The 27,868-nt window shown below is 53.9% G+C and overlaps 1 protein-coding gene across 2 annotated transcripts; it reads right to left on the bottom strand.

Moving 5' to 3' along the window:
* Positions 1–379: 379 nt before the first annotated feature.
* On the bottom strand, positions 380–27,868 carry SLC15A4 (solute carrier family 15 member 4). 2 transcript variants are annotated; one of them, XM_042961437.1, is made up of 8 exons: positions 27,344–27,868; positions 20,600–20,895; positions 16,518–16,686; positions 16,068–16,145; positions 15,494–15,662; positions 7,144–7,299; positions 5,906–6,064; positions 380–1,345 (listed from the first exon to the last, which is right to left on the bottom strand). In XM_042961437.1, the coding sequence occupies exons 1-8, from the start codon at positions 27,866–27,868 to the stop codon at positions 1,197–1,199; spliced, it is 1,701 nt and encodes a 566-aa protein (XP_042817371.1). In that variant the 3' UTR covers positions 380–1,196. The 2 variants fall into 2 exon arrangements, with proteins under 2 accessions (XP_042817371.1, XP_007090105.2); XM_007090043.3 differs by lacking the exon at positions 27,344–27,868 and adding an exon at positions 23,971–24,864.

Genomic DNA, 27,868 nt, shown 5'->3' with positions numbered 1-27,868 from the left:
AGAATTTTCTATTTTTCTGTAGTTTTTCTATACTTTGTATTAAAAAAACAAAGCAAAACAAAAAGAAAAACCCACAAAACCCATTAAAACAGTGAGGGGGTTTTGTGTTCATGTTTTGTTTTCCCTGAATCTGCAATCTGCATATTTCTCCAAATATGCAGAGCAGGATTAGGAAACGCTATCTTGGAAGAATCAAAGAGCTGTGACGGGAACGGGTATTTTACTGTGACTTTTATCACCTCGGGACTCAGGAGACGACAGTGTATGAATCCCTGTGGCCTCCGATGCAAGTAAGCGAAGGCCGTGCACAAACCACGCAAAGAAGTAGTTACTGGGTCCCACATTTGAGGGGCTTTTTATAATAAGGTTACGCCAGAGATACAGCAACAAAGAAAGAGTAGTTTATTTAACAAATCAGAACCCTCACAGCCACGTGAAACAACGACACAGACCGCCCAACGGTTCAAGCGCGCTCGGGACATTTAACACTGCCAGTGGCCTTGAATCTCGAGTTCCGCTCGGAGTGAGGCTCCCCGACCACCTCGGTGACCAGTCTTCGCCCTCGACGGCACCCAGGATGGGATGACATGTCAGGACAGACAACGCAAGGCTCACACCCCCTCAGGGCTCCTGCTCGCCTGAGACAGGTCACACGGCCTTCAATGTTTCTTGACGCACGTTCTTTCGTGAGAAAACAATCGTCGATGGTTTAAAAGTAAGTTTCTGAAGACACGGATAAAACACATTCGCCACGGAAAAACCCGGCACTGGCGAGCTCGGCGGCTTACGAGCGAAACCGCGGACGTGACCTTCGCACCAAGTCCTTGCGGCACCTGCCCACATTCTTGTCTCCTGAAAAGCCCTCCCGTTCAAGGTTGAGCGGACGCTTCTCAAGCACAAGGAAACAAAGTGAGAGGATACGGTCTCTGCGGGCAGGAGGCCACAGCATCTGCTACCAGTGCCAGGACGCAGACCAGACGCGCGGTCTCGGGCCCTGGTCGGCTCCGCCGCGGGTCCCCGTCCGCGGGGCTCGGCTTCTGCCCCCGGAAGGAAACCACGGAAAGGCACTTACCCAGCTCATCTGGGAGAAGGCAAGGGAAGAAGGGGCCGCCCCTGCACGGCGACCACGAGTCCCCCGGCCCGGCCGGCGCAGCGTCACGGCCCCCTTCCGTCCTGTGGACGCGGCCTCGGGGCCGTCAGGTCCTCCAGCCGGCGGGCGCACCGATGGCCCGGGACCGCGGACGGTCGTACCTCACAGACACGACGAGGAACAGCAGGAGGGTGGCTCCCTGGATGGCGGCCAGGAGGAAGAAGTAATAGTCCAGACGGCAGCCGTTGATGTTCCCTGGGGAGGACCAGAGAGGCGTGAGCTGCGCTTGCGGACCTCCGAAGGTCTCACCTACCACCTTCGGTCCCGAGCAAGGTCAGGGTGCTCTTCACCTGTAGCTATTAGGAAATAAGCGCCTGAAAGTCGAAGAGCCCGTGTCTCCGAAACGCAAGATACACAGCGCGCTGAAGCTGGCTGTGTGTCTCCACCACAGGCGGGGTGGGGGGGTCCCTGGCGTGACCCCTGCCCCTCAAACGTCCCCCCCCAGAAGACAAAGAAGGAGGACCAGGGGGCTGCAGCGACGCGACCTGTTTCTGCCCACACCCCCAGGGGAATCCGGGCGGTGGGCCGAAGAGAAGCGTGCGACAAGGCGAGCGACGGGAGTGCCGACTGGACGCAGCAGAGAAAGTCTGTTTTTACTTGAAGTTGCTCCCGCCCGGAAAGAGTGGGGGAGTGAACAAGGGACCCCCTGCGCCCCTGCCCACACCCCTCCCCCGACCCGGAGCAGATACGAGGCCGCACCCCGCTGCGTCCCTGCCCCCGGAAGCAGATACGTGGTCACACGGTGTTGCCTTCCAGTCTTTTCCTGCAGCGCTTGCCCCTCAAGGTCCGTGGTCGTGCCCCCCGCAAACGGCTGACCTTGCGTGGAGCCGCCGTCCGGCGGAACAGCAGGAAGGCGACTAAAGAGAGGCCATCTCCATGCGGAGTCCTGCGGGTGCTGTTCCCTGCAACTCGGGTCTCGGATCTGGACGTTTCTCAACACCGCACGCGACACCAGAAGGCAGCCTGGACGCCGCGGCCACTTAGGGCTCAGGATTTACCGCATGGTCCGGGAGCTCGGGGACACCGAACTCACTCCAGAGCGTGCGTGCCCTTCACAAGCCAGAGTGCACGGTGACATACACTCTACGTACCACAGGAAGACAGAAGCGTGTCTTTAGATGTTTTCCCGCAAATGCGCAGGTCTCAGCATCCTCAAGGTGATACAGGAGCGAACTTGACCCCAGTAGCTAACATACCAAATGCTCAACTCGGCCCCAAGCACTCAGCGCGGCATTTCCCATGCAATATTCCCTTTAGTTCCCAATAAATCCCGAGGAGGAGGAAGAGGTTCCAGCCGCAGACCGTGGAGCTCAACCAACAAAGGTCAAGTCCAAATGGCCTGACAGTCTGGGCTGTTTCCTCACCTGCAGAAGGGGGCCCACGAGACCTCGCGGGCAGCGTCATCATTTGGAGGAAACGAGCAGGTAACGACCCTGCCACAGTGCCCAGCCCGCCCGTCTGCCACCGTCCTGTCCTCAGTCTCCAGGTGGGTCCAGGACCATCCACCCCACGGACTGGCGGTCTCTCCACGGGAGAAGCGAGTCTTTAAAGCACCGCTGACCCAACCGCTCACCACGGAGAAGCAGGAAGGACACGTGCACAACATACAGCGATGTTTCTACACAAACATCCACGCACAACACGTTGCCCTGGGCTCCCTACATGGACTGACCCTGTCACCACGGCCCAAAGGCGTCCCACCCCTTCCGCCATCTGTCACCTACTGAAAAGGCTCCCTGACACATCTCTCGACAGATGAACAAACACTGTACTTGGTCTCACAGCAGCCCTGACTTCTTACGAAACGGAGGCTTTGTTCCTCTGAAGGGCTTTGTGAAGCTGGCTTATCCTGGTACATCCCTCCATCTGAACATATACTCATCTGCACCAACGTTTCCGGAAGCCCGTATTGATAAACGCAGCTAACAATACATCGAATGTACATTTGTACGTGTGCTCACACACTTCTAGAGAACTCTTGTGCACACAGGCTGCGGGAGACCATGATCTGGCACGCGGGCTGGTTTGGGAAGGGATGTGGGGACACCTGAGCTTCAGCAGGCCACCTCTCAGCAGACAGGCAAGAGCGGCGCCTGAGCCCTCACGGCGGGCCAGGCTCCGTTCGGGCACTGGGAGAGAGCCGCACGCCCTTGGTGGAGCCCAGGGTCTGTGGCCACCACCGTGCTGTCGGCATTCAACACTAAGAGACGAGGTCGTTGTCAGAACACCGGTGACGTCACTCTGCAGGCCGACTTTGAAATGCGAATCTGCCCAAAGTGAAGAGCCATTTACAACTTCCGAAGCTTAGAGCGGGCACGCCCAGGGACTATACGCTGCGTTCCCTGGCAGGTCGGCCTGTGGGGGTGACAGAGGGCATTCAGAGATGGCGTCACCCCGTAGAAGCAATCGCCCCGTGCTTTCTGGGGCCTCTTTACCGACTGCAGGACGATGCACATACAGACAAACTCTGGGAGGTTGTACTTGGGAGGACAGACGCCTGGGCCACAGAGAACTGACCTTACACGTGCCCCAGACACACGTGCGAGAACCAGCATTTGACTCACGACAGCCTCCAACTGGAAACCTCGCTAGCACCCAGCAGGAGAGAACAGGTAAGTGAACTGGACAGACTCCTCCCCCGGCTACTCCTCAAATAATAAAGAACCAGCCACGGAGGATCCACACACGAGAGCGTGGAAGGGAGCGGCCACAGCAGAGCACAGGACAAAGGGGGTCCGCGGTGCCGGACATCACAGCGCTCCACACCTAGCGCGGTGGGGAGTGGGCTGGCCGCAGGGAAGCCTCCAGAAACGTCCTGCATTCTGATCTGGATGGAAAACGTCTCAAACTGTGCACTTCAGACCGGTGCCCCTCGCCGTATGAATCACTCTGGGCCCGATGAGGATGGAAACCAAGCACGCCCACAGAACAGGTAGGGAAGGAAGGAGGGGGAAGGGTGGGGGCTCTCCCTTCACACCGCAGTCCTATGACTGCACGGGAAGCCACTTCGTGGGCCGATCATGACACACTAAGCCAGCTCTAACGCCACCTGCTTCAGCAGCAGCCTGAACACAGAAGCTGAAGGGAAGGAGTGGAACAGCAGAGAGTCAGGAACAGCACGGATGGAGCCCAGGATTACACCTGGGCTATTAAAACCAGGTTTGATTTTGGAGGGGGGCTACCGTGTCCCATTCTCTGCCCAAATCCCCAGGTGGGAGGGAGCAGAGAGGGAGCTGCCTGGACCACTGCACAGTTCCTACATCCGCAGCCTCGCCTCGCCTCGCCACCCGGGCTGCGGGGGCCGCAAGCACAGCTCACCAAAACTCTCCTCACTGGCGTGGCAGTAAGGAGCGGGAGTGGCGTGGGGCCGTCCCAGGCTACACGCGATGAAAACAACACCAACACACAAGACCCGGGTCCAAGCCTGTGCGTGTGCCATGTGCGAGGACTGGAGACGAGCCTCACAGGGCAGGGCTGGAAGCAACCCTGTCAGAAATAAGGGGTAAACCAGGGTAAAGTCTGAGATACTCAATTAGTGACTAAATACTAAATTAGCCCAGAAGGGATCAAATCTCTGGGAAGCAATGAGATTGACCAAAACCAATCAATCCTTCAGGATATGCTGAAAACTAAGACAAAGACATAGAATCCACATTGAGGAATCACAGAGACCTGGTCTCTGCAGCAAGGCTCTCTCTGAAGGAGGGCTGTCCTGCGTGCACAAGAACAGATCACGGTCACCAGGACCCGTGAGATTTCTCGGATGCCGTGTGCACCTGTTGTCCCCTCCAGGGGCCCCACGTGCAGAAACCAAGCCCTGGACCTGCCCGCTCTCTTCAGGACGACCAGGTCTGCGCCTGCCACGGAGACGTTCCAACAGCTGGAATGCACTGCAGCCCACGCCCCAGGGCCCACACTGACGGCCTAGGTTTCTGGGCGTCACATCGGGACCCACAGGCTTACACTCACCCCTTAGGATGGGAACTTAACTCAGCGCAGGGCTTTTGGAATGCTGTAATTTCTGGCAAAGTCCCCACGCTTTCCTCAGAGTTTTAAGGGGATTTAAGACCTGAAGGTGGCTAAGAGTGCTGACCGGAGTTAATGCTGCAAGGTTACATAAGGATGTAATGAAGTAATAAAGTTGCTTTCAGAAGCAAAACGGTAACATAAAAAGAAAGAAACTTCCTTCATCTCCTGCGTCCATTTAAAAGCCACCATAAATCTGGAAACAGCAAAACTCTGGTCCTTTTTGAGTGACTCTGTTTAGCACCCAAGATGCCACCTACTGGTGTGAGCTGTAAAATCCCATTGTGACAGGTCACAAGGAAAGAAAAACAACTATTTACCTACCTGTTTTTTTAATACCAGAAAATGTAAAGCTACTGTCAGGAAAAGAAAGGAAAATACAAACCAAGATTCAATAAAGGGAATTATGTGCTAGAGCATTTATCTGCCTCACGAAGATTGGGGTCCACAAGGGGGTCCAAGATGTCTCCGGAAAGCAGCAGCCCCAGAGACTGGCCCCTGGGGCAGATAGAGGCTCACAGGGGCCTCGGGAAACTGGTCAGGATGAAGGAGATCAGGTGTTTGGGGGGGTGGGGGGGGCGGCTCACGCCAATCCAGGAACTGCACACGGCCGCCCCCGGGCAGCCCACCTCCCTTAACGTGACCTTGGCGCTCAGACGCCTGGCCTGCCGTCGCGTAAGCACCGGGTTCTGCCAGTGGCCGTTTTCAAACTGCCGGCGGGGCCCTTACCGAAGTCTGTGTGGTTGCTCATCCAGCCGATGGCTTTGATGGACACCAGCTCCAACAGTCCAGAGCCCACGAACGAGCCGACGCCAGAGAAGAAGAAGAAGAAGCCCATGATGGCGCTCTGCATGGACTTGGGGGCCGCCGAGTAGGCAAACTCTAGACCTGTGAAAACAAGGGGGTTGCTTCTGTGAGAGGCGCAGGCTGACGGTGCCCTGCCTCAAACGGCAGGGTGAGCACGGGCCCCACGTGGGGACTCAGCTCCCTGCCCTACTCTGAGGACCGTAGTTAACACAAGGTCAAGAGGTCAGGGGCCCCTTCTCTTCACCATGACAGTCCTTCCAGTCACGGGGCAAAATGTCAAGTCCTTGCTTTCAAACTGAAGGTAACATCTGACTTCTCAGTGCTTGGATTTCGGGATGGATCCGTATGGAAAGAAAGAGGTTAAAGAATCAAACTTCTTTATTTTCAACCGAGAGGGGTCTGAAAACAATGTATGTACACTAAAATGGGATTCTGTGTTAAGACTTCTATCTTAACGGCAATATATCTTAAAATAATTTCAACAGAGACATCTATAAATTCCAGTTTTTATAATAACTAGATGTGGAGATGCGCAGTGTAGACAACGGTTTGATTTATATCTTTCACAGATCGTGAGCCAATTCTGCGGGAGTCGCTGAGAGGTGAGGAGGGGGAACCACCGCCCACATCCCCCCACAACACACCCAGCTCTGTCGATAATTTTCTCGCCCTCCCCCTCCCTCCCAGAAGCGGGACACAGGCCTGCACACAACACACCTGTCCACACCCCACAGAACCTCACTCCCAGGACAAGAGAGGCTCGTGCAGACACGTTTAGCAATCAGGTTTGCCTCCTTCATGAAGCCGACCCAGCACACCCAGACACCCAGAGCTCTGGCAGCGGCCCACGGCCGGGGGCCTGGGGGCCGCAGGGTAACCGCAGAGCTGTGCCCAGGAAGTGCCCGACCCGGGACTTCCTCCTTCCCCACAGCAGGGGACAAATGCATGGGAATGTCTTTGGGAAACCTGGTTTTATACCCAGGAAGGAAGGAGAACCTCACTTCTACAGGATTACTGTACTTACCAACTCACATTCTGAACCGTAGCTGTTGCCAGGAGATACAGAGGCAATCTGTTGTCCCTGCGTCACCCCCCCAACACAGGGACACGCCCTCCTGCCTTCAAACCAGACCCCAACCCCGACCTCAGAGGAGCCTCACCTGCTATACTTGCAAAGATCTCACTGACGCCAATCAGCACGTACTGTGGGACCTGCCACCATATGGGCAGGTCGGCAGCGTAATACACGACCCTTCCGATGGTCTGGTTAATGGTTTTCTCTTTAACAAGGTCCAGCCTTTTGCTTTCCAAAATTCCTGGAATTAAGTAGGAAATAAGTAGGTTAATAGAACCTCTGTTCGTTAACATTTGCAATTAAACTAAAAAACTACAGGTCTGTTACGATTATTATTTTGAAAATCACATGAAGGGGGGCGCCTGGGTGGCTCAGTCGGTTGGGCTTCCGACTTTGGCTCAGGTCATGATCTCGCGGTCCGTGAGTTCAAGCCCCGCGTCGGGCTCTGTGCTGACAGCTTGGAGCCTGTTTCAGATTCTGTATCTCCCTCTCTCTCTGCCCCTCCCCCGTTCATGCTCTGTCTCTCTCTGTCTCAAAAATAAATAAACGTTAAAAAAAAAAAAAAAAAAATCACATGAAGGGACAAGGCCCAGGGACACAGCTTTCCCCGGAGGTCCCCAATCTAGAGAACCTCCCGGCTCCCAGCTTCCTAGTTACTCAAACACTGATCGAACCATACACGACTCATGTGGGCTTTTCACGGCGCCTCACACAGGAGACTCAACACGTGGGGTTTAATCCTCAAACGTCCGGATGGCTCACCTGTACCCCTTCTGTTTCTAACAGGAGGAGCCGGGCCACGCTAAATAGCGCTGTGGCAGAGTAAGAATGCGTCGGCTTGTCAGAAGGCAGTGAGGCTGGAGACGTTTTCTCGTCCTGGTACCCGACTCGGGCTGCCGTGCTGACTTATCGTTACTCCTGCAACCTGCTACTGACAGTGACGCCAGGTTCCTTGTGACCCCAGCGAGCAGACCGCCTTCAGCGGCCCTGTGACCCCGCTCAGCTACTGGTCTTTCGTCAAGTGCAACAAAGAGACACTGGAAACAAGCAGGAGTACAGACAGCCACTCCCTGTAACACGCATGCACGCGTGCACACGCACACGCACACACACACACACACACACACACACACACGGAGTGAGGCTGACAAAGAACAGCCGTAGCACCAAGTTCTTAGGTGGAAGAGGCCACCACTTTTGTTTCTAAAGAACTCTGTGAATAAAATCATGGACCCCAGGCTTTGAAAAGCACGCCAATGCGTACGTATTTAAAACCAGAGAGTGGGGAGGGTCCAGGCTACCAGTGAGGGGGTGGAAGACACATTCTGGAAGCTGTCCCCAAGCTACGTGTCCAGTGAAACGTCCACAGAGAGAACGCGTGGAAGGAGCAAGGGAAGGGGACGCCTCCGGCTCACTGCCATCAGAGACACCTGCGTCCCTTCCCTGGCCGCGTGTCCAGGGGACCCCAGCCCCCACACCACGTCCTCTCACAGGACATGCAGGTGCGGAGCCGTCTGGCTAGTGCTCCCGCCTGCTGGGGACAGGGCGTCTGAGGTGTGTGGTGCCTTATCCATGAGTGACAGCTGTCCTACAGCAGGGCTGTGGGCAGCAGTGTTAGCCCGGCTGGAGCATCTTCCAACCATGGGACAGAGTGTGACCCGCTTCCTGTAGGTCGGCCGAGGTTCCCCTCAGACTGCAAGGTCACGGCACCAGCCACCAGCGTGCAGCTGGGTCTGTAGGGAAGGACCCTTCCAACCAGTCCTGGGGGTGAAAACTGAAGCGGGAAAAAACTCTCTTCTTCACAGGGAAGGCCGCACAGTTAAGGGGATGTGTGTAAGTGAGTATCGGGGGGCAGGGACACCAGCGGGGACATCAGAGGAGAGATGTGACGTGCCGTGGGACAAGACCTCTGTGGTCTCAGCAAGACAACACGGACACGACACAGACTGCGGGAGAGGAGGCCGGGACAAGGGGCAGTGGCCAGGGGGACCCAGGTGACAGGCCCGGGAGGGGACATGAGAAAACAGATGAGGGAGCTCCTGTGGGGGCCGTGGGGCCAACCCCACAGCAGACAAGAGGACGCTGCCAGTGGAGGCTGGGGGGCTCCACCAACGACAGAGGCCTGGGCACAGGCCGTCATCAGTGTTAATAGTGGGAAATAACAAGGAAGCACAGACCTAACGGGAAGGAACGTGCTGGAACAGCCAGTGCGGCAAACTCTTCAGTGAAGGACGTGACTCTGCACAGGTCCAGACGAGCACCCGCGGCGGGGGCCGGATGAGGGCCACTGGCCAAGGTGAGGGGAAGGACTAGCCACGACACAGCCGGCAGGCAGGAGTGAGGGGAGAGGGGACGCCCAACAACACGGCAGAAGAAAGATTTGAGAAACACACACCTGGAGTAACAAACGGGCGCCATTTACGGCGTGTTCCTTGAGCCAACGGGCAGCCCTGTGCTCGCGGCTTCACAGACACAATGGCATCTGTGATTCACAGAACTGGACAGAATCCCCTCCAAGCTCTTTAACCACGAGCAGCGCTAAGTCTGCCCCCCACCCCGTGCCCAGGTCTCAGGGGCCCCGCGTGCTCTGCCTCGCTACCAAAGGGCCATCCTCCCTTGGTGACGCAGTGAAGCCCTGGAGAAGAGCGAGAACAGCCTCATCAGCTCGAAACACAGGGACGACCAGACACACACCCCTCCCAGCCCTTGACACAACAAGTAGACAAAAAGTAAGGCTTCGTGTGGGGCAAGGGCTGCAATCTGGAGACCCGCAGGCAAGGCCTGGGCACCATCGACATGGCACACGGCTCAGGACTCACTGAACGGAGGGGCCACAAAGGTCAGTGCTCGGGCGGCAGTGCGGGAGGCCCACACAGAGTTTCAGGGAGGGTGTGGGCAGGATGCACAGACTACCGCATTCCCGGACCGTGCGCTCACCCGTGTGGCCCCAGGCCCCTTGAAGGCACTGAGTTTAGGGCCCCTGCTCTAAAGCATCTGATGAACACAGCTGATGGCACAGCAGAGGAACCATCGTATTCAGCACCCTACAGACGTCTTAGGAAGTGCTACCAGGACAAGAGAGGAGGGCCCAAAGTCCCCAGTGCGGGAGTCATAAAGCCCTGATCTCTCCCAAATCCACAATAAAAGTAGGCATCCTTAACCTACGGCTAAACATCAATACCATGGGAACAATTCTCTGAAATTACTCTTGGGTCATACAGGAAATACAATCCCATTTACGCACCCTTAGAAAACAACAGACATTACAACAAATCCAAGCACAGGAAACCTGACAAAGCAGCAGCGACAGGCAAATTCATACCATTCCGCGGTTTCCACTGTTAAACAGGAAAGAGTGAGTAAAAGTAAGTGAAGGATGTAACGCACAAGAGAGAGACACAGAACCAACCCGAGGTAATAGAAATGCGTCCCTTAATTGTTCTCTGTTATTAGAAAACACAGAGAAAGCGAAATTGATAAAGTCAAGAGCTGTGTCTACGGAACAATATAAAACACATACAGTTCTGGCCAACCTAATTTGAAGAAGAAAGAGCAGAGAATACACGAAACTGTAAATGAGGAAGGAGGCCCCGCAGGCTTATTTAGAAGACTGTATTTATCTCCAGCCTAGAACTCAGTAAAATGAACGGCTTACTCGGGACATTAGAAAAAAAAAAGCTTAAGGGATTGTGGAGAAAACACGATCTGCACAAAACTGAGAAGAGGTGAAAAGGTCACCGCACGTCTCCTCAGAGTGAGGGGCTCACAGGATTCTCCAGGCGAAGACCTGGACTCCCAGGGAGGAGACGATCATCGTCCCCTGTGGAAATATTCTCCTGCGCACAGGGCCTAGGGGTGCTTCCGGGAGGCCAGGCAAGGTCAACCGCGGTGGGGGCGAGCGGGCGTCAACAGGACAGCAGGGTCCCAGCAGTCAAGGCCAGCACCCTCCCACCCTCTCAACACACAGGTGTTTCCGAAATGCAGGCGCGAACATCAGGAAGTTAACGGAAATCAAAAACGTGAACATCCCAGGGCGTGGGGGCGGGGGGCACACACGTAACCCTCTTGAAAACCAAAACGTGGTACCTGAGGAAAAGCCAACTTTCATTCCTGCCAACGACACTCAGTAAACGTGAAACACAGCTGACAAATTTGGCATCGTCGTGAGTGTGTATCTCAAACTCAAGTTCTAAGCTTCCCGCTGAGCCGCCCAGTGGACGCCCCCTACCAGCCTGGCGGGAAGCCCAGCCAACACCGCCCAACAGACACAGGGAGGGAGGGTCACCGCGAAGGCAGGAGAAGAAACCGTGTGATCTGAAGGCAACAAGAGACCATTTGAGAAGAATTCACTGCAACTCGGGATTTAAACAACCTCCGTGTGAGCAAGCAGAAATACCTCGTGCAGCGAGGAACAAGCCCAACGGAAAATGGGCAGGACCTAAAGTGAAGATGTGTATAAAACGGCAAGCCACCGGGGTGCCTGGGGGGCTCGGTCGCTTGAGTGTCCGACTTTTCTCAGGCCGTGATCTCGCGGTTCGTGAGTTCGGGCCTCGCGTCGGGCTCCCTGCTCACAGCTGGGAGCCTGGAGCCTGCGTCTCCCTCCGGATTCTGGGTCTCCCTCTCTCTCTGCTCCTCGAGGCCCTGCTTGCTCTCTGTCTCTGTCTCTCTCAAAAATAAACATTAAAAAAAAAACAAAAAACCTGCAAGATACCATAAATAAAGTTAACGGAAAATGATTCAATTGGAAAGAATATTCCTAAGATGAAAGTCTGGATTTCCACATCAGGATGAACAGGAAGAGCCCAGTAGAAAACGCCACAGAGCATACACGGTACACAAATATCGGGGCGGGTTATTTGGGGGGAAACCACCACCACCACCACCACCATACGCACTGAAGTGAAGACATAGCGTGTTTAAGCCCTTCAGGTAAGAGACTCACAGAACAGGTGCTCAGTACGGACAGGGGTGCTGATGGAACGGGGCGGGCAGCGAGCCAAGAGCAGGCACGTGCACGGACAGGCGTGTGCGCACAGACTGGAATCCGCCAGCGTGTGCAGCGAGAGAGGCTGGCTTAAAAAACGACAGGACATTCAACAGCAGAATATCATGTAGTTGTTAAAAGCCGTAACTTAAGTGTGTAGTCGCCACAGAAAAACGGTATGTGTAGAGTAAACAAGGAGAGTAGATTACAAATGTGGCTGGTTCGTTTCGTTTCTATTTATTAAAAAAAAAACAACCAAACAAACAATGTACCTGTAACAGAAAAAGTTCTAGGAAGACATGACGTGGTGGTCACTGGATGGTGAGGTTCTGGATGCACTGAGGTCGCCCCTGCTTCCTCTATGTGTCTGTAATGACCACGGATTGACCATGTGACACTAATTTCTAAAGACCTGCTGTGGACCAGGGGTTCTTAACTAATGAAAGCTATAGCCCAAAAAAGGCTCTCAGCTGGTTCTGCCCCAATTTCAGGATGCTCTCGGGCCCTGAGGTCTGCGCACGGACCCCTGCCCACACCCGCGGGACAGAGTCCCACGACACAGTCACGAGGCACAGAGGGGCCGGCAGGCGGATGGAGGGCACCACCAGCCCGGGACAATGGCAGAGCCCCTCACCACCTTCCCGGAAGAGAATTCCGTCAGGTTATCGAAAGCCTTCAAAGGGTGCCATGATTACGCTTCTAAGTATTTGGAAAGGAAAGAAATTCCGCCGTGGCGGTGACCATGGCAGTGAAAACAAGAGCCCTGACACCCAACACTGGAGAGCTGTACGTGAGCGTCGGACACGGGAGGATCTTCATGATACTTCAGGGCTTTGTAAAGCGCGTGACAAAGGAAACGAAACACGCCTACCACACAGCACACAGATAATTTTGCCCGGGCACCTGCAAAGTGGTAACTGCAGATTTCCTTAGGCGGTGGAATGATGTGTCCGTGTGTGTGTGTGTGTGTGTGTGTGTGTGTGTGTGCGCACGCGCATGTGCAACGGCTCATCTGTATTTTGGGGGTTTTCTCCTTACATGTAACATGCATAGCTTTTATTACACTCTGTGGTTTTTCTGACGCTTCTGTTTTCTCATCAGGCTCAAATCAGCTTCCACAACAGGATTTCATGTTTGCAAAAACACAAAGGAGGTGCATGTGCACAGACACACAAAGGAGATCAGGCCAGTTCACACCATCCCAGGAGAGAGGCTCTCTAGGGAAATTACAGCTCGTTTTTATTTTCTTCTCTATGCTTCCAAGATTTCCTCTCCTCCCGTGAGCACGTATCGCTTCAGTAATTTAAGAACACACACACAATTTTTAAGAAGAAAAGGAAATCTAACCAACGAACACACTTCCTTTTTTCTTATGCACACTTGAGAAAACCCCTCGGGCCTGCCTGATTCTTCTCATCTCAGGGACGCTAAAGAAAACACTATCACCAGCAGGCATGGTACTAAATGGAAGCTATTGATTGGTTACGGGAGGAGGTAGTAAGTTCAAAGGCAAAACAGTTTCCTTTCGATTAAAATTTTGGTTTGCTATGATAGTTTCAGGTCTCTACTCAAAACATATTAATGTTCCAACTAAGTAACACTCGCCAGAGCTGGAAGTCACGCTGTGAGAAGCTCGGGCCCCTGTTTACGATGCAGTTAATAAACTGCTGGGTTCAAGCACAAGACATTTAAAATCTCCGAACCAGTGACATCGAGGCCCCTCCCCAATATCCGGCCACCAAGCACAGAAAGCCTTTTCAAGCCTCTTAAGAACAAGCATAGCGGGTGTGTTCCATTCCTGAGAAATCAATTCCTACGTGGAGTCTCAGGGCCATTTGGCCACACGAGCACCCCGCAGGGCGCGAGCAGCCACTCAGGGCACGGCCCGTCCGCCCCACTGGCGCCGGTGACGGGCGGAACCGCCAGGCCGACTGGGCACCCTCAGCGGTCACCGTCTGCCTGCTGCCTCCCACACGGACACGTAGAGACCCCCAGAATGCCCTCCCCGGTTCTCAGGGTGCCCCCCAGAGGCTGTCCAGCCGGAAATCAAACCAAAACGTAAGATGGTGTTAAAGGAGCCCGAACTTAGAATCTGCTAGGAAATGCCTGAAAACCGAGGACACCGCCCTGCCCAGAGGGACAGAACAAGCTGCCTTCCCCAGCACGTGACCAGCGTGGCCATGGTCCAGACAGGGCTCCCCGATGCAGGGACGGAGGGGAGCTGCCCAGGCCAAAGCCGAGCCCACGGCAGGTGCTCAGGGGAGGCGGGACACAGACACCAACCCCAGGCCGCTCTGTTACTCCAGACGGCCCCGATGATCTCCGATCCTGCTCAGTGAGACCTGCAATTAGAGCCCCCCTGTAATTTAGTTCTTATTTGCTTTTGCTTATTTCCCTATGTGCCCCAGGACTGGAAGGGAAACAGAATTATAAAGAAAGCACACAGTAAAAACTTCATTCAGACACAACCTCACTTTAATTATCTATTTGATCAAGAGAAAACGTAATTGTCTTCTAAAATGTCCCGGTCGCTGCAATATAGATCTCTTAAGCCTAGGGACTCATTTCTTTAAATCTATTAAGTACTATATCAATATGTTCACTCTGGGGACAGTGCAGGGAGGCTGCTAGAAAACACTGCCGGAGAATATTAAATTCCGTCTCGGCAGGGCTTCACGTTCAATTCCTCATAACACCGGGTGATATACAGTTGGTTCAAGAACATCAGCTTTTCTGTTCTCGTGATGTAACTACGCTATCCTACGATTCCATAATTTTCAAATATTGATGAAGGAAGAACTCCAGAGCAACTTGAGGAAGTCAGTGATACCTCAGTTTCATCAGAAGAAGATATTCCAATCTATGGTTCAGAAGAGAAGAATCACGAAAACACGAGGGAGGCCCCAACGGAAAACTCCCCCCTCAGGGCTGGGATACTTGAGGCATCAGCTCTCAACCGTTTCTTTCTAGGGGGTGCAGGCTGGTCGCAAACCTGTGTTTGATAAAACCTTTCTTGTCACGAAATGCACAGTTTTACATAAAAACGCAAACGGTCCGGGGCAGACTGAAGCCGACTAGTGGACCTAACGTTAAGAACTAAGGGTTGAGAATCCCCATCTTTGAGAATTACATCAACATTCATCCATTCGGCAATCGACAGTTGTCCAAAATCTCAATCAGGAGGGAGACAACAAGCCTCCTTTGATCCAAGCCAAAAGTCACCTTCCAGAGTACGTGGTTTTGGCTCTAGAAGGAAAATGGTGGAGCCGCGGGAAGAACATCTTACACGTCACATAACGGAAACTAGAAAACACACACCACCCACGTTCACGATGTTCTGTTTTCTGGTGCACACACGGCAGGACCGGGGGCCAGTCACCATGCTTGGAGTCACCCACGGCTGCCGAAGCCGGTTTCGGGCTCTCCGAATGAGACACAGACGCCACCTCACCTGCAGCGAAAGCAGAGCACATCACAAAGAACATTCCAACGGCAATCCTTTTCAGGGATGATGGGAGTAGGCCGTTTCTTCGCAGAATGGGATCAACCAGTTTATCCTTCAAGGGAATTAACAGCAGGATGAGAACCGCGTCGAACATGGTCAGCCAGGCCGCCGGGAACTGGAAACACACAGACAAGGTTAGTTCTTGGGAGGAACACGCAACCACGTAACTAATGTCCAACGGGGACAAGTGTCTTTCCAGAACAATCCACTCCTACCAAGTGGAACCGCCTAAGGAAAAAGTCCAGGTTCAACACACTAGAACTGAAAAAGACCTCTTTCTAAATGCCTCTGTGTCTGCGCTTCTGTGCTTTAAGGGGGCCAAGTGCGGTGAGGATGCTGGGGTTTAGTGACGTTAGTCACCAATCGGTGAGCGACTCAGCCGATCAAGACCCGTCTCTAAAATGAGCAGAAGCCGCTTCCAGCGAGAAGGCTCCTGGTTCCCGCAAGGGCCTGCGGGGGGACCCCGTGTGTCACACAAGCTCCAGGGGGACAATTTGCACATCGCCCCAGTTGTTCTCACCGTGTGAGGAGTGGCCGTGAGGCTGGAAATTGCCGGAATCTTCAGGTGAAGACTCTGCAGAACATACGTTGTCTGCATCTGGGTGAGAAAGCGGTACGGTTGGTGTGCGAAGGCTCGAGCATGCCCCCCCCCCCCACCCCGCTCTGGGAGCAGACGCGCAACGCTCAGTTTGAGAACAGCCCGGTTATTTGGTCCCCACACGCGTCGTCTGCAGAGAACTTCGAGAAAGAAGGAACAGAGAAATGAGACTCAAAGGGGGGCCTGGGAAACCAGGAGCGCAGCCGCTCCTGGCTCCTCCTGTCGAAGGGTTTTCACAACCCCGAACCAGGCGGAAGGGACTCGGGCACCGACAGTGGGACGCCAAGACCCCGGAGACTCGCAGGAGGGCCACCGAGGCACCCGGGAGCTTCAGGGCCGGGCCGGGGGAGGGGGGGCCCCGGCGGCACTCACTTGGAAGTACACGGTCCAGTAGGGTATCAAAGCCAAGAAGACGGGGACGATCTTCACAAGGGCCTTCACGTCGTCCACCGTGTCTTCCGTAAACGGCCCTCCGCGAGACCTCTTACATGAATCAAACAGACTGTGTTTAGAAGGGTGCTGAAGGGCTCCAACGCCTTCACTTTGGGAGACAAAATGAAGGAGTTAGTTTTCTTCCACCCCCGGAAACGGGCTGTCTGGCAACAATTTCAGTCTGGAGGCAGGGAGGCAGCTGGCTGCGCTGATGTGCCTTCCTTCAGCCCCTCGCTCACTGACTCACGCCGGACGCGGTTCCTACACCAGCGGCCGCACCGCACGGGGGCGGCCGCGGCGGGCACCGGGTCTCGTCTGGCCTCCAGCTCCGCTCACCCACACCGAGGAGGGCCCGCGGCTCCCTCTGCTCCCGCTGCCACCCCAGCTACGTCGCTGCACCAGCGTTTAGGAAAAAAAGCTGTGCGGGACGGTGTGGATTCTGAATCACGCTGCTTTTCAAACGCGAAGACCTTGCGACCATAACACTGAGGTTGTTAACAAAGCCGTTTACTTAAACGCAGCCACCGACGCGGCCGTGAGGAAGGGATCTGTTCCGGGGGGGAGGCTGGGGGCGTGACGGTAACACGACGAGGTCACCTGGCAGCAGGGGGCACTGAGCGCCTGCCCGATAACCTTGACCACGAGCCACGACCACCAAGACGCTCCTGTTGGCCCCACTGCAGAGGAGGCAGCCGGGCCGGAAGGGTAAGGACCCCCTGCTGCGGTGACAAAGCCGGGGGCCAGGACGCCACCCGTCCACTCTCTGGCCGCAGGCATCACCCTCACGCTCAGGCCTTTGGGTCCCGGCTTGGGCACTAGCAACAGAGCTTGCCCGCTTACTCTAGGCCACTGTCACTAGTCAGAAGATGGGCAGGTCCCAGCGGACAGCTCTGAAACTCTCCAGCGGATATGGATGCTCCTAGGTTGTTAGGGGTGATACAGAAAAATTTGTTTTGTCGACCAACTACTTTCTAAAGCCAGAACCACCAGGACATAATTATCTTCCAATTCTGCAACTCGGCTATAAACGGCTTTCTAGTTGTCTGCTTTGTAGCTTAAACTATCCAACTTAAGTTACCACTATTTTAAATCATTTTTGTCTCAATTTTTTTTTTTTTATAACATTGACATTTCTTAACCTGAACGTTCGAGGGGAGGCAAAAAACTGAAAACTAACTTAATATTGCAGCTACGTTTTGGACAGGAAAGGTAAGTTCCGTTCAACAAACATTTACTGAGTGCCTGCATGTCTGGGTCCATTCTAGCTGGGAGCCAGGGACACAGAGGTGGCACCCGAGCCGCACGCAGCTTATCTAGTAGGGAACAGAATCAGGAAAACCACGCTCAGGGAGAAATGCTAAATTCCAAAGATAGTATTCAGACTCTCTTTTGAAAATATTCACTAAGCTTCTCCAATTTTATTTTTTGGCCAGAAGATGTCCAGTCCTACGTACCTATTACAGACACGGTCGGTGATTTACCACATCATCTACCCATGTGTTTCTCTAAAATCCTGTCAGTGTCAAAGGACAAACCCATTTTTATACATCGAATCATTCCCATGTTACTGGTCACACAACTTGCATTCCTCAACTGTTCTGAATACCGCTAAGTCAAATGCACCTAACGCTTTCCCTAACTCACGCGTGTTGTTAGCGTGTTATTGTGCAACACACAAGGGTCCAACAGGAAGCCACGACACGAATGCCCTGGAACACAGACAGAACCCAGAAAGGGCCCCAGCGTCACGAGGCCAGTGCTCCCCCGGAACTGTCTGCAGAGGCTGCTGTGTGCACGCAGGTGCGTTCTCCCAGGAAGAGGGTCTAGTGACTCTCAGATTCTCAACTCAAGGTGTGCATCTCAGAAAAGGATTAGAACTATCCCCACTCAGCCTGACGAGCGCATACACATCGATTTTCTCACGTGAAATCGACATGGAGTCATCTCCAAAACACAGACCAGCCCAGACCAAAAAGAACCTGGAGCCACCAGAGCAGATCAGCACCTCGGCAGAACCCCAGGTGAGGCTGCTCATCCCCTCCCGGCCACGCAGTTCACGGTAACCGGGCTCTCAGCACGGGCCGGGCCATGCTAACAGCCATGCACACGCCAGCTTCTCAGGCTCCACGATGACCCTGCAAGATGAGCCCCTGTCCCCTGTACAAACAGGGAATGCGGGCGTGGCAAGGTCATTAGCCTGCCCAAGGTCACAGAGTCCGGACCCGTGCGTAAGGAGAACATAACTCGAGAACTGTCGGGTCCACCAGCTTCTCTGCCAGACAGTCCTTTCGATTTTAACTGTGCCAGTCGCCCAAAACCGAACCCACAGGGAAATCAGATTCTGAAGTAAGAGTCCACACCTTTTTCATCATGCCATTTGTGCAGGACACCCCAAAACGTTCATGAGGCCGTGACGTCCTCCTGCAGGAATGTCTACCACGTACCACACGCACCGACACCCCAAGCCTTCAAGAGGATGGGTCTGCTCACGAGTACTCAACCCAAGGACCAAACGTGTGGGATGAGAGCCCCTGCTTGCGCCTGATGAAGGCAAGGCCGAGGCACAGCACCAGGAAGACGGCACTGCCACCATCTTCGGTCAGGAACTAGGGGTCTGGGCGCCGCACGGACCCGTCAGAATCCCAGGACGGGCGGGGAGAGCTGAGGGGCCACGGCAGCCCCAGGCGGAGGGGCAGGGCCACGAGAGCTATTTTGGAACAGCTTCAAACCCACCGCATGCGACGAAATACCACACGTTCGTATGGCTCAGGGCACCAACCACGAGAAGGTGGGTGTGGGGGTTGGCGCACGGAACCTTCCAGAGTTCAGTGCCACCCAGCGAGGAGTGTGCTGCACAAAGCCCTGTGTGGCTGAGGGGTCAGCCTCTGGCTCAGGGACCGCCCGCCCACCTATCAGGAGTGCCTATCAGAATTCTCCTTGAGGGGGTCCACTGCCAAGGGTCCTGGAGACTTTTAGGGGTGACAAATACTCTAGACCCTATGTCGAATGAGGCCGTCCTAACTCCAGAACCACACAGTATGAGGGGTGCTCTGTACTACGGGTAGATCACGCTTCAGTGATAAAGCCCAAAACTGCTGAGCTCTCTTCTTGGGCTAAGTTCCGGACTTTTCTGTATTAATATGCATCGAGGGTGACCTATCATCTGTCCCAGCTTGCCCGGGACTTCCCCAGGACGTGGGACTTCCAGCGCTAAAACTGGGAAGTCCCATGCAGAGGGGACGATGCAGTTCCCCTCCTGCCTCTCAAAATTCTGCTCGTGTGTCGTCCTGTCCCAGAGCGGCCGCAGGGACCAGTGGATGACGGGGCCCACACTGACCCACTCAGCAGCCGATTCAGAAGACAGACACAGCAGCTTACTGTTTCGGAAGTACAATACAAGTTAGCAATTGCTGGATGTTTCATTCAAATGAATTTCAAAGCTTTTTAAAGCCAAAAGGGAAACACAGGGAGTATGTATAACGTCTTTTCTCTACTCTCTGCCAATGTCTATCTCTGTCACTTTTACAGAAGAGGTCCATCCGAACCAGTGGTGACAGGAAACTCAGGGTGGAAGTTAAACACTAAAAGCATGAGTCCCGGAATCAGGCTGCCGGTCTGCCTGTAACATGGAGATGGCAGGGGCGCCCGGGTGGCTCAGTCCGTTAAGCGTCCGACTTAGGCTCAGGTCATGATCTCGCGGTCCGTGAGTTCGAGGTCCGCGTCGGGCTCTGTGCTGACAGCTCGGAGCCTGGAGCCTGCTTCGGATTCTGTCTCCCTCTCTCTCTGCCCCTCCCCTGCTTGTACTCTGTCTCTGACTCTCAAAAATGAATAAATGTTACAAAAATAAAAATAAGAGAATACACGTTAAAAAAAAATGGAGACGGCAGCGCCTTACAACGTCCTCGCGTGCGCGTGAGACACTGAAGCCGCCAACCAGAGCCCTGCACACGGTAATGTGCGTCAGACACAAACCAGTATTGTATCCACAGCGCTGGGAGCGTCGTGTCTCAGCCGGCACTCACCCACTGTGACCGTGCTCTCCGATCCGCTTCTGGGGACGGCACGAATACACCAGTATCCTGAACACATGCGTGAAGGCACTGCCATCGGGCGGCTTGGTGATGAAGACGCTCTGGCCACAGAGGAAGACCAGGAAAGCCACCCCGATGCAGACCGCTGGGATGAGGTAGCCGGTCACAAAGCCCACGTTCTGCTGAATGTAGGCAATGCCTCCCAGGGAAATGATTGCTCCCAGATTAATGCTCCAATAAAACCAATTAAAAAATCTTCTTGTGGCTTCTGGACCTCGGTCTTTAACCTAAAACAATGGGGAGGAAACAGGCTTTAAAACGTGATCATCCTCAAGGAAGAGAAACCCGTATAAATGACTACGGTCACTGTCACTGTGGCAGCTCATAAGAAACGCAGCCCCACCAAACGGTGCCTACAGATCCATTCGGGGCGCCTGACAAAGGAGCACCCCGTAACTTTAATCACTGCACTTTCTGGGGATGCTTCTCTTAATCATGCTGAAATCCAAGAAATCCAGGAGAGTTTCTCAAAGTACTGGCTGGGACCACCTGCTCTGCAAACACTGGAATGCTCCCTACAAGTGCCCATTCACAAGACTCGCATTCCAGACCCACCCAGTCACCATCTCAGGGGTTGGGGCCCAGGAATCGGCATTTTAAACATTTTTCCAGGCGACCTGTATTCACAGGTAAGTTTTAGAACCACCGTTGCACAACTCCACACGTTGGTAAATCTGGGGCAAAAAGGAAATCCCAGACTGAACCTAAAACTACATGCTGTTTTCAGATTAGGAAGGCAATCCAGGGAATCGGGAGATTCTGATAAGGGAGAGACTCCTGGGGGGCTCACGAACCCCTCATCTCCTGAACTCGGACATGAGCCCCAGGTCACACTCTGAGAAGACCACATAATGGGCCCCACAGTGCTGGTGATGTTCCACATGGGGACAGGCCCCTCACACCTTCCCACCTGACCTTGATTTCCACATCCACACGGACACCTTCTCTACACCAGCCAGTGATCTCACACAGTTTTTATTACCTTTTCTAAATATTTTTTAACGTTAATTCATTTTTGAGAGGCCGAGAAAGACAGAGTGCAAGCAGGGGTGGGTCAGAGAGAGAGGGAGACACAGAATCCGAAGCAGGCTCCAGGCTCCCACCTGTCAGCACAGAGCCCAACACAGGGCCTGAACTCACAAGCCGTGAGATTATGACCTGAGCCAAAGTCGGACGCTTAACCGACTGAGCCACCCAGGCGCCCCATCTCACACAATTTTTTTTTAATTTTTTTTTAACGTTTATTTATTTTTGAGACAGAGAGAGAGACAGAGCATGAATGGGGGAGGGGCAGAGAGAGAGGGAGACACAGAATCGGAAACAGGCTCCAGGCTCCGAGCCATCAGCCCAGAGCCCGACGCGGGGCTCAAACTCACGGACCGCGAGATCGTGACCTGAGCTGAAGTCGGACGCTCAACCGACTGAGCCACCCAGGCGCCCCTCTCACACAATTTTTAAATAAGCTTCCTAGCTGTGGTTCATGCTGGACTGCATACAAGGACTGCCCTAGGAACCTGTGTTGTCTCCTCCTTAAGTTATGAAGCGTTATGAAAGGCTCCTTTAAGGCTTCATAACTCCTTAAGTTATGAAGAGACTAATTTCTGTTCCAGTAACAGACCTGGTGTGTTCCACAGGGCAGGCCACACTACCCAAGAACACAGAAGGTTCTCAATGGGGGCCCAGACCACCAAGCACCAGATACAAAAAAGCACCTTGGTAGCAGTCATATAACCTCATGTGATATTTTCACCTCTATGCTTTAAGATTAAAGTACAGATAGGAAATAGCCAAATCTGTGACTCCAAAGAAAAAACATATTCTAATCCGAAATGATTAAGGACGCCTGCTGTCCTGGCAAGAAACTTGCCTCAAGTAATTACATGGGAACCACCACCCCAAACTGAAAATCTGAGTTTTAAATACCCCGCACGTTGTCAGGAGCTTCAACTTGTCCCCCACCCCCGTCAGAAGCGGACAGAGGTCCTAGACCAAAGGCCGGCGTGAACGCAGGCTGAAGGATGTGTCCTGGGAATTTCTCGTATTCTAAGACAGTTCTTCTGTATCAGTAAACTGGACACGAGTGTCCACCCTATCCCAGACACAGACCAGAGGAAACACCAATTGTAAGCAGAGAAATGGTTACAGAGAAAACACAACGAAGGATAGAAATAGCATGAGAGGTGGCAGGGGTGGGGGGCGGCCAGCCTAGTGGGGGAAGAGAACCACGCAATTAACGCAGACAGCGTCGTATCAGTTCAAGCACGTCGGGCCCTTTTCGTCACGTACGGCAGCACCGCACACATCGTCCTGCGTGAACCTGGCAGTGAACCTGTTCGAACTTGCAAGTGTACTTCATTTTTAAATGTTACTTTAAAAAAATTTTTTTTTACATTTATTTATTTTTGGAGAGACTGAGACAGAGCTTGAGCAGGGGAGGGGCAGAGAGAGAGGGAGACACAGAATCCGAAGCGGGCTCCAGGCTCTGAGCTGTCAGCACAGAGCCCGACGCGGGGCTCGAGCTCACAAACCGAGAGATCAGGACCTGAGCCGAAGTGACCTGAGCTGAAGTCAGACGCCCAACCAACCGAGCCACCCAGGCGCCCCAGCCAACGTTACTTTAGAAATCTAAGCCTGTTACTAAGGCCCTAAATAACCACATACCAGTGTTTTTTTTTTTGTTGTTTTTTTTTTTTCCACAAATGGGAAGCTGGCTCCTGTAAGCTGCAAATCACATGCTTCTGTGCCCTGAGCTGGCAAGCCTACAGCCAGCCACTTCTCACTAGTCACATCACATCGTCATCTGCTCTGGGGCTCATGCCCTTCCCCACCGCGGGTAAACAAGTTTCTCATGTGACCAGTCCAAAGGAGCTACGGCAGTCAATTCACAAAAGTCCAGCGAAAAGAACAGAACCATGTACAGTAAGTCAAACAGCTGGCAGATTTGGAAAAATTCCTTAAAATGCACAAGACTGCAACTTTTTCCCCCCTCCAGGAAAAAAAAAAAAGTATCATTTCCTCTCTTTATCTGTAAAGTAAGTTTTTCTTCTTTCAGTTCACTATTTGAAAGGACGGTCGCGACCTCTGAAAAAGGTTAAACACTGGGGAGAAATAAGGGGCTGGCAGGACTTCCATCGAAAAGGATCGCCTTGGAGTCCTCAGTGGCCCATCTGCTGTCTCAGGGCCGCAGAGGCCCCTCAAAGCTACACTGCCGGACCCCACTCATCTCTCGCTCAGAATGCTCCCTCGAGACCCTGCTGGGGGGTGGGAGGGGAAGGGGACAGTGATAGAGAAGCTTACATTACCTTAAGAACACAAGCAGACGTCCTGGACACAAGAAGAGCCAGGAGGTGACGAGTAACCCACCCTGGAGAGCGGCCCGACCGACCGGCTGCATGCCCAGACCTCCCTCCACCCGGCAGGCAGCACCCGGCACCGAGCGAGCCTGTGGCAGAACAGCAGCAACGCCTTCCTTCTGAATGCTTTTCTCCTGATAGAGTCCGCATACGAAACAATTCCCCATTTGGAAACGTCCATCTCGGTGGTTGGTGGCCTACCCGCACTTGAGCAACCACGGCCACCATCCAATTCCAGATTCCATCACGCCACCAAGACACTGTTCCTTTTCAGGCACCTCCCACCCTGTCGCCACTGGCCCCCAGCTACCGCTGTTGTGGCAGTCTTCTTGGTCTGTCCTTTGTGGGCATCTGCGTAGAAATGGAACAAAAAGGACACGTCGCGTCTCACGTGTGCACCTTTCACTTGACACGGTGTTGTCGACATCCAGAACGTCATAGCACCCATCAGCGCATCGTTTCCACAGCTGGGTGATATTCCATTGTGCGGAGGGACCACATCCACCTTATCTGTGCACTGGTTCAAGGACACCTCACCATTTTACTGAAATGTTTTAATCTTCCAGAAAAGTTGAAGGAACAGTAAAACATACGCTTTGTGTACCCTTCACTTAGATCCTTGGTTCTCTTTTTCTGCACCTGTAAATGACATACTCTCCAGGCTGAATGATTTAAAAATAAGTTGCAGCAGGATGGCAGTTCACCCCACATGAATCCAGAAATAAAGCCATTCTTCTACATGACCACAGACCATTATCGCACTAAGAAACTTAACGTCGGGGCACCTGCGTGGCTCAGTCGGTTAAATGTCCGACTTCGGCTCAGGTCGTGATCTCATGGTTTGCGAGTTCGACCCCCACCGCGGGCTCCATGCTGACAGCTCAGAGCCCTGATCGGATTCTGTGTCTCCCCTCCCTCCCCCACTCGCACTCTGTCTGTCTCTCAAAAATAAACATTAAAAAAATTAAAAAGAAACTTAATGTCAATGCGATTTTATCTAATATGTGGTCTATCATCCAATTACCCCAATTGCCCCCCAAAATGGCTTAAAAAACACCGAGGATCCCATCATGACACACACATTGCATTTGGTTCTCAGGTGTAACGTCCTTGAATCTAGAGTGGTCAGTCCTATTCTTTTCAGCATAGGGTCATATTTGAAGAGATTAGGCCGGTCATCTGGTCGAAGAGAGCACTTTTTTTTTTAAATGTCCATGTGATTAACCATGGAGGGTTCCTTCTTTGTCATGCATTCTAAATAACCTTCGCAAGACCATTCACTCCTTATGAATGTTAATTGCTGGTCTATTATCCACTGGAAAGAACTGACTTTTAAGGCAGACAGCCTGGGCCCAAACCCAGCTCCCACTCCCTTGAATGGTTCTGTGCAGGCTAAACGTTCTCAGCCTGTTTCTAGGAAGACAGGTAACTCCAGTACATAGATCGTCAAGAGGCTCAGATCAGGCAGCGTAACAAGAACAGTGAGGGCCATGGCAGGTGATCACGTGGCTGTGCGGCCCATGCTGTCCCTTCACTGACGGCCCCCAAGCCCCAAAGCCACAAGCCCGGGCCTCGAGACCCAACCCTGCACGCTTTGTGTTTCTGCCGCGCTTCTGCCGCAGAATGCCCACGACCCTGGCTTGACCACTTGCCACAACGGAAAGAAAGCACCTTTGTACGTCCACCTCCTTACTGGAAAACGGTAGGAGGTTCACAGGAGATTCAATGACTTCACGTACGCAAAGCACGTTTCACGGGGCAGAGAAGGAAGCATTCAGGACGTCAGGCATCCATCATTCCCAACATCGTTAGAAGGTGCCACCTTCCTGTAATGGGTGGCCTGACACAGGTACGCTTACAGCTCAGGTTCAAAGGACAGGCTCTCCCATCCTGGCTCAGTCACGTGCTGGCTGTGTGACTTTGGGCACACGGTTTTTAACCTCCCCAGCCTCAGCTTCCTCGTCTGTGAAACGAGCAGGACAACAGGGGCGGTGTGACATGGACTCATGCACTCCCTGGCATAAGGGCCTGGGGCAGAGCAAGCCCTCGGTAAAAATCACACGGTTATTCAGCACAAAAACCTACGCATCGTCTTTCCTGTTGCTCACCATGACCCGCCAGCAATTCCTGCCCACTCCACCTCGACTTATCCTGAATCCACTCTGCCCACCTAAGTCCACATCCCCGTCTCTAATCTGGCCAGCGTCACCTGTCTCTACCTGGTTCACGTGTGGGCACCACTTCCCTCACTAGTCTGCACTCCAGACGTCACAAACTTCTTCTGGGAAGGGGCAGAGCGTAAATATCTTAGGTTTTGCGAGACCTCCCGTCTCTGTGACGACTCCACAATCTTGCGACTGCATCGTGAAAGCAGCCACACCACAGCTACTGTGTGACCAGCCGACAGGTAGGGCTGTTCCAATAAAGCTTTCTGTACAGAGACTGAAATGTTAAGTTTCACAGAATTTTCACTTGTCGCAAAACTCTTTTTTTTTTCTCCCCTACCACTTAAAAACTTAACAACCGTTCTTATTCTTAGCTTGTGGGCCCTCCCAAAAAAGGAAATAGACCAGTTTTGGCTGTCAGGTCACAGCTGCCAGGCACACCTGCTCTAGAGGCCCCCCTTTCAGAAACACACATCCGATCATGTCATTTCCTCACTCAAACCCCACAATGGCTTCCTACTGTGTTCTATTTCTTTTAGTTTTATTTATTTAAATAATCTCTGCACCCAACGTGGGGCTTGAACTCACAACCCCAAGATCAAGAGTCACACTCCTCCAACTGAGCCAGCAAAGCACCCCTCAAAGTCTTTTAAAAACTTCCCAGGACCTGGCCTCTTCTTACCACCTCTCTCCTCACTTCTGTTTTGTTTTTTTTAACGTATGTGCAATACAACCTTACCTAATTCTGAGTGTGTACAACATGTGCTGACTTAATACATCTCATTTAAGTGTTGCAGCATGCCTGTCACTTTAACAGCTAGGGCAACAAGGGCATCCCCGCTCTTGCTGGCCCCAGGCCCTTTGCACCTGTTGTTGGCTTGTCCCCTAAAGCTCTTCTGACAGCTGCTACCTTTGATAGCCTTCAAGACTCCACTCCCAGAAAGGAAGTGACTTCCACCTACAGCCACCTGGCCATCACTCCCAAGAGGCCCCTTCCCAGAAGGGAAGGCCGCTCCATGTGCGGGCCCCCTGGCCATCCCCTAGGAGTGCTCACCCCTCCCCAGGGCGCATCGCGGCCAGTCCCTCGGGCACAGGCTGCCCGCGGCCCAGCCCCGGCGCACATCTGGGCGCACCTGGCGCGCCCGCGCGGCGCTCACCTGGTCGGCGCCGAAGGGCGTGACGTTGGCCTTGACGGCGCCCACGCCCAGGCCGACGAGCGCCAGCGCTGTCAGCGCGGCGGGCGCGCAGTAGCGGGCGGGCGCGTCCGGGCAGGGCGGCGCCGAGCAGTTGCGGACGCGCGTGGGGCGCGGGGCCCCGCAGAAGGCGGGACGCGTGGCGGGCGCCGCCAGCAGCGGGAAGGCCAGCATGCCCAGCAGGTAGAGCGCCAGGCTGAGCAGGATGGCGCGCGCGCGGCCGAGCTGCGCGTCGGCCAGCCAGCCGCCGAACGGCGACACCAGGTAGGCGAGGCCCATGAAGAGCAGCAGCGCCTGGCTGGCCTGCGCGCCCTCCCAGCCGAACGGCTCGCCGTTCAGGAACAGCACCAGGTTGGCCGTGACGCCGTAGAAGGCGGCGCGCTCCAGCAGCTCCGTCAGCAGCACGGCCGCGCACGCCGCGCGCCGGCCCTCGAACGCCTCCCGCCGCGCGCCCAGCAGCGGCGCCCGCTCGCCGCCCGAGCCCTCCAT

This window comes from Panthera tigris, chromosome D3 (assembly GCF_018350195.1).
Source record: "Panthera tigris isolate Pti1 chromosome D3, P.tigris_Pti1_mat1.1, whole genome shotgun sequence".
NCBI lineage: Eukaryota > Metazoa > Chordata > Mammalia > Carnivora > Felidae > Panthera > Panthera tigris.
Note: the sequence above shows the minus strand (reverse complement) of the source record. Positions and strands in the feature narration are given on the sequence as shown.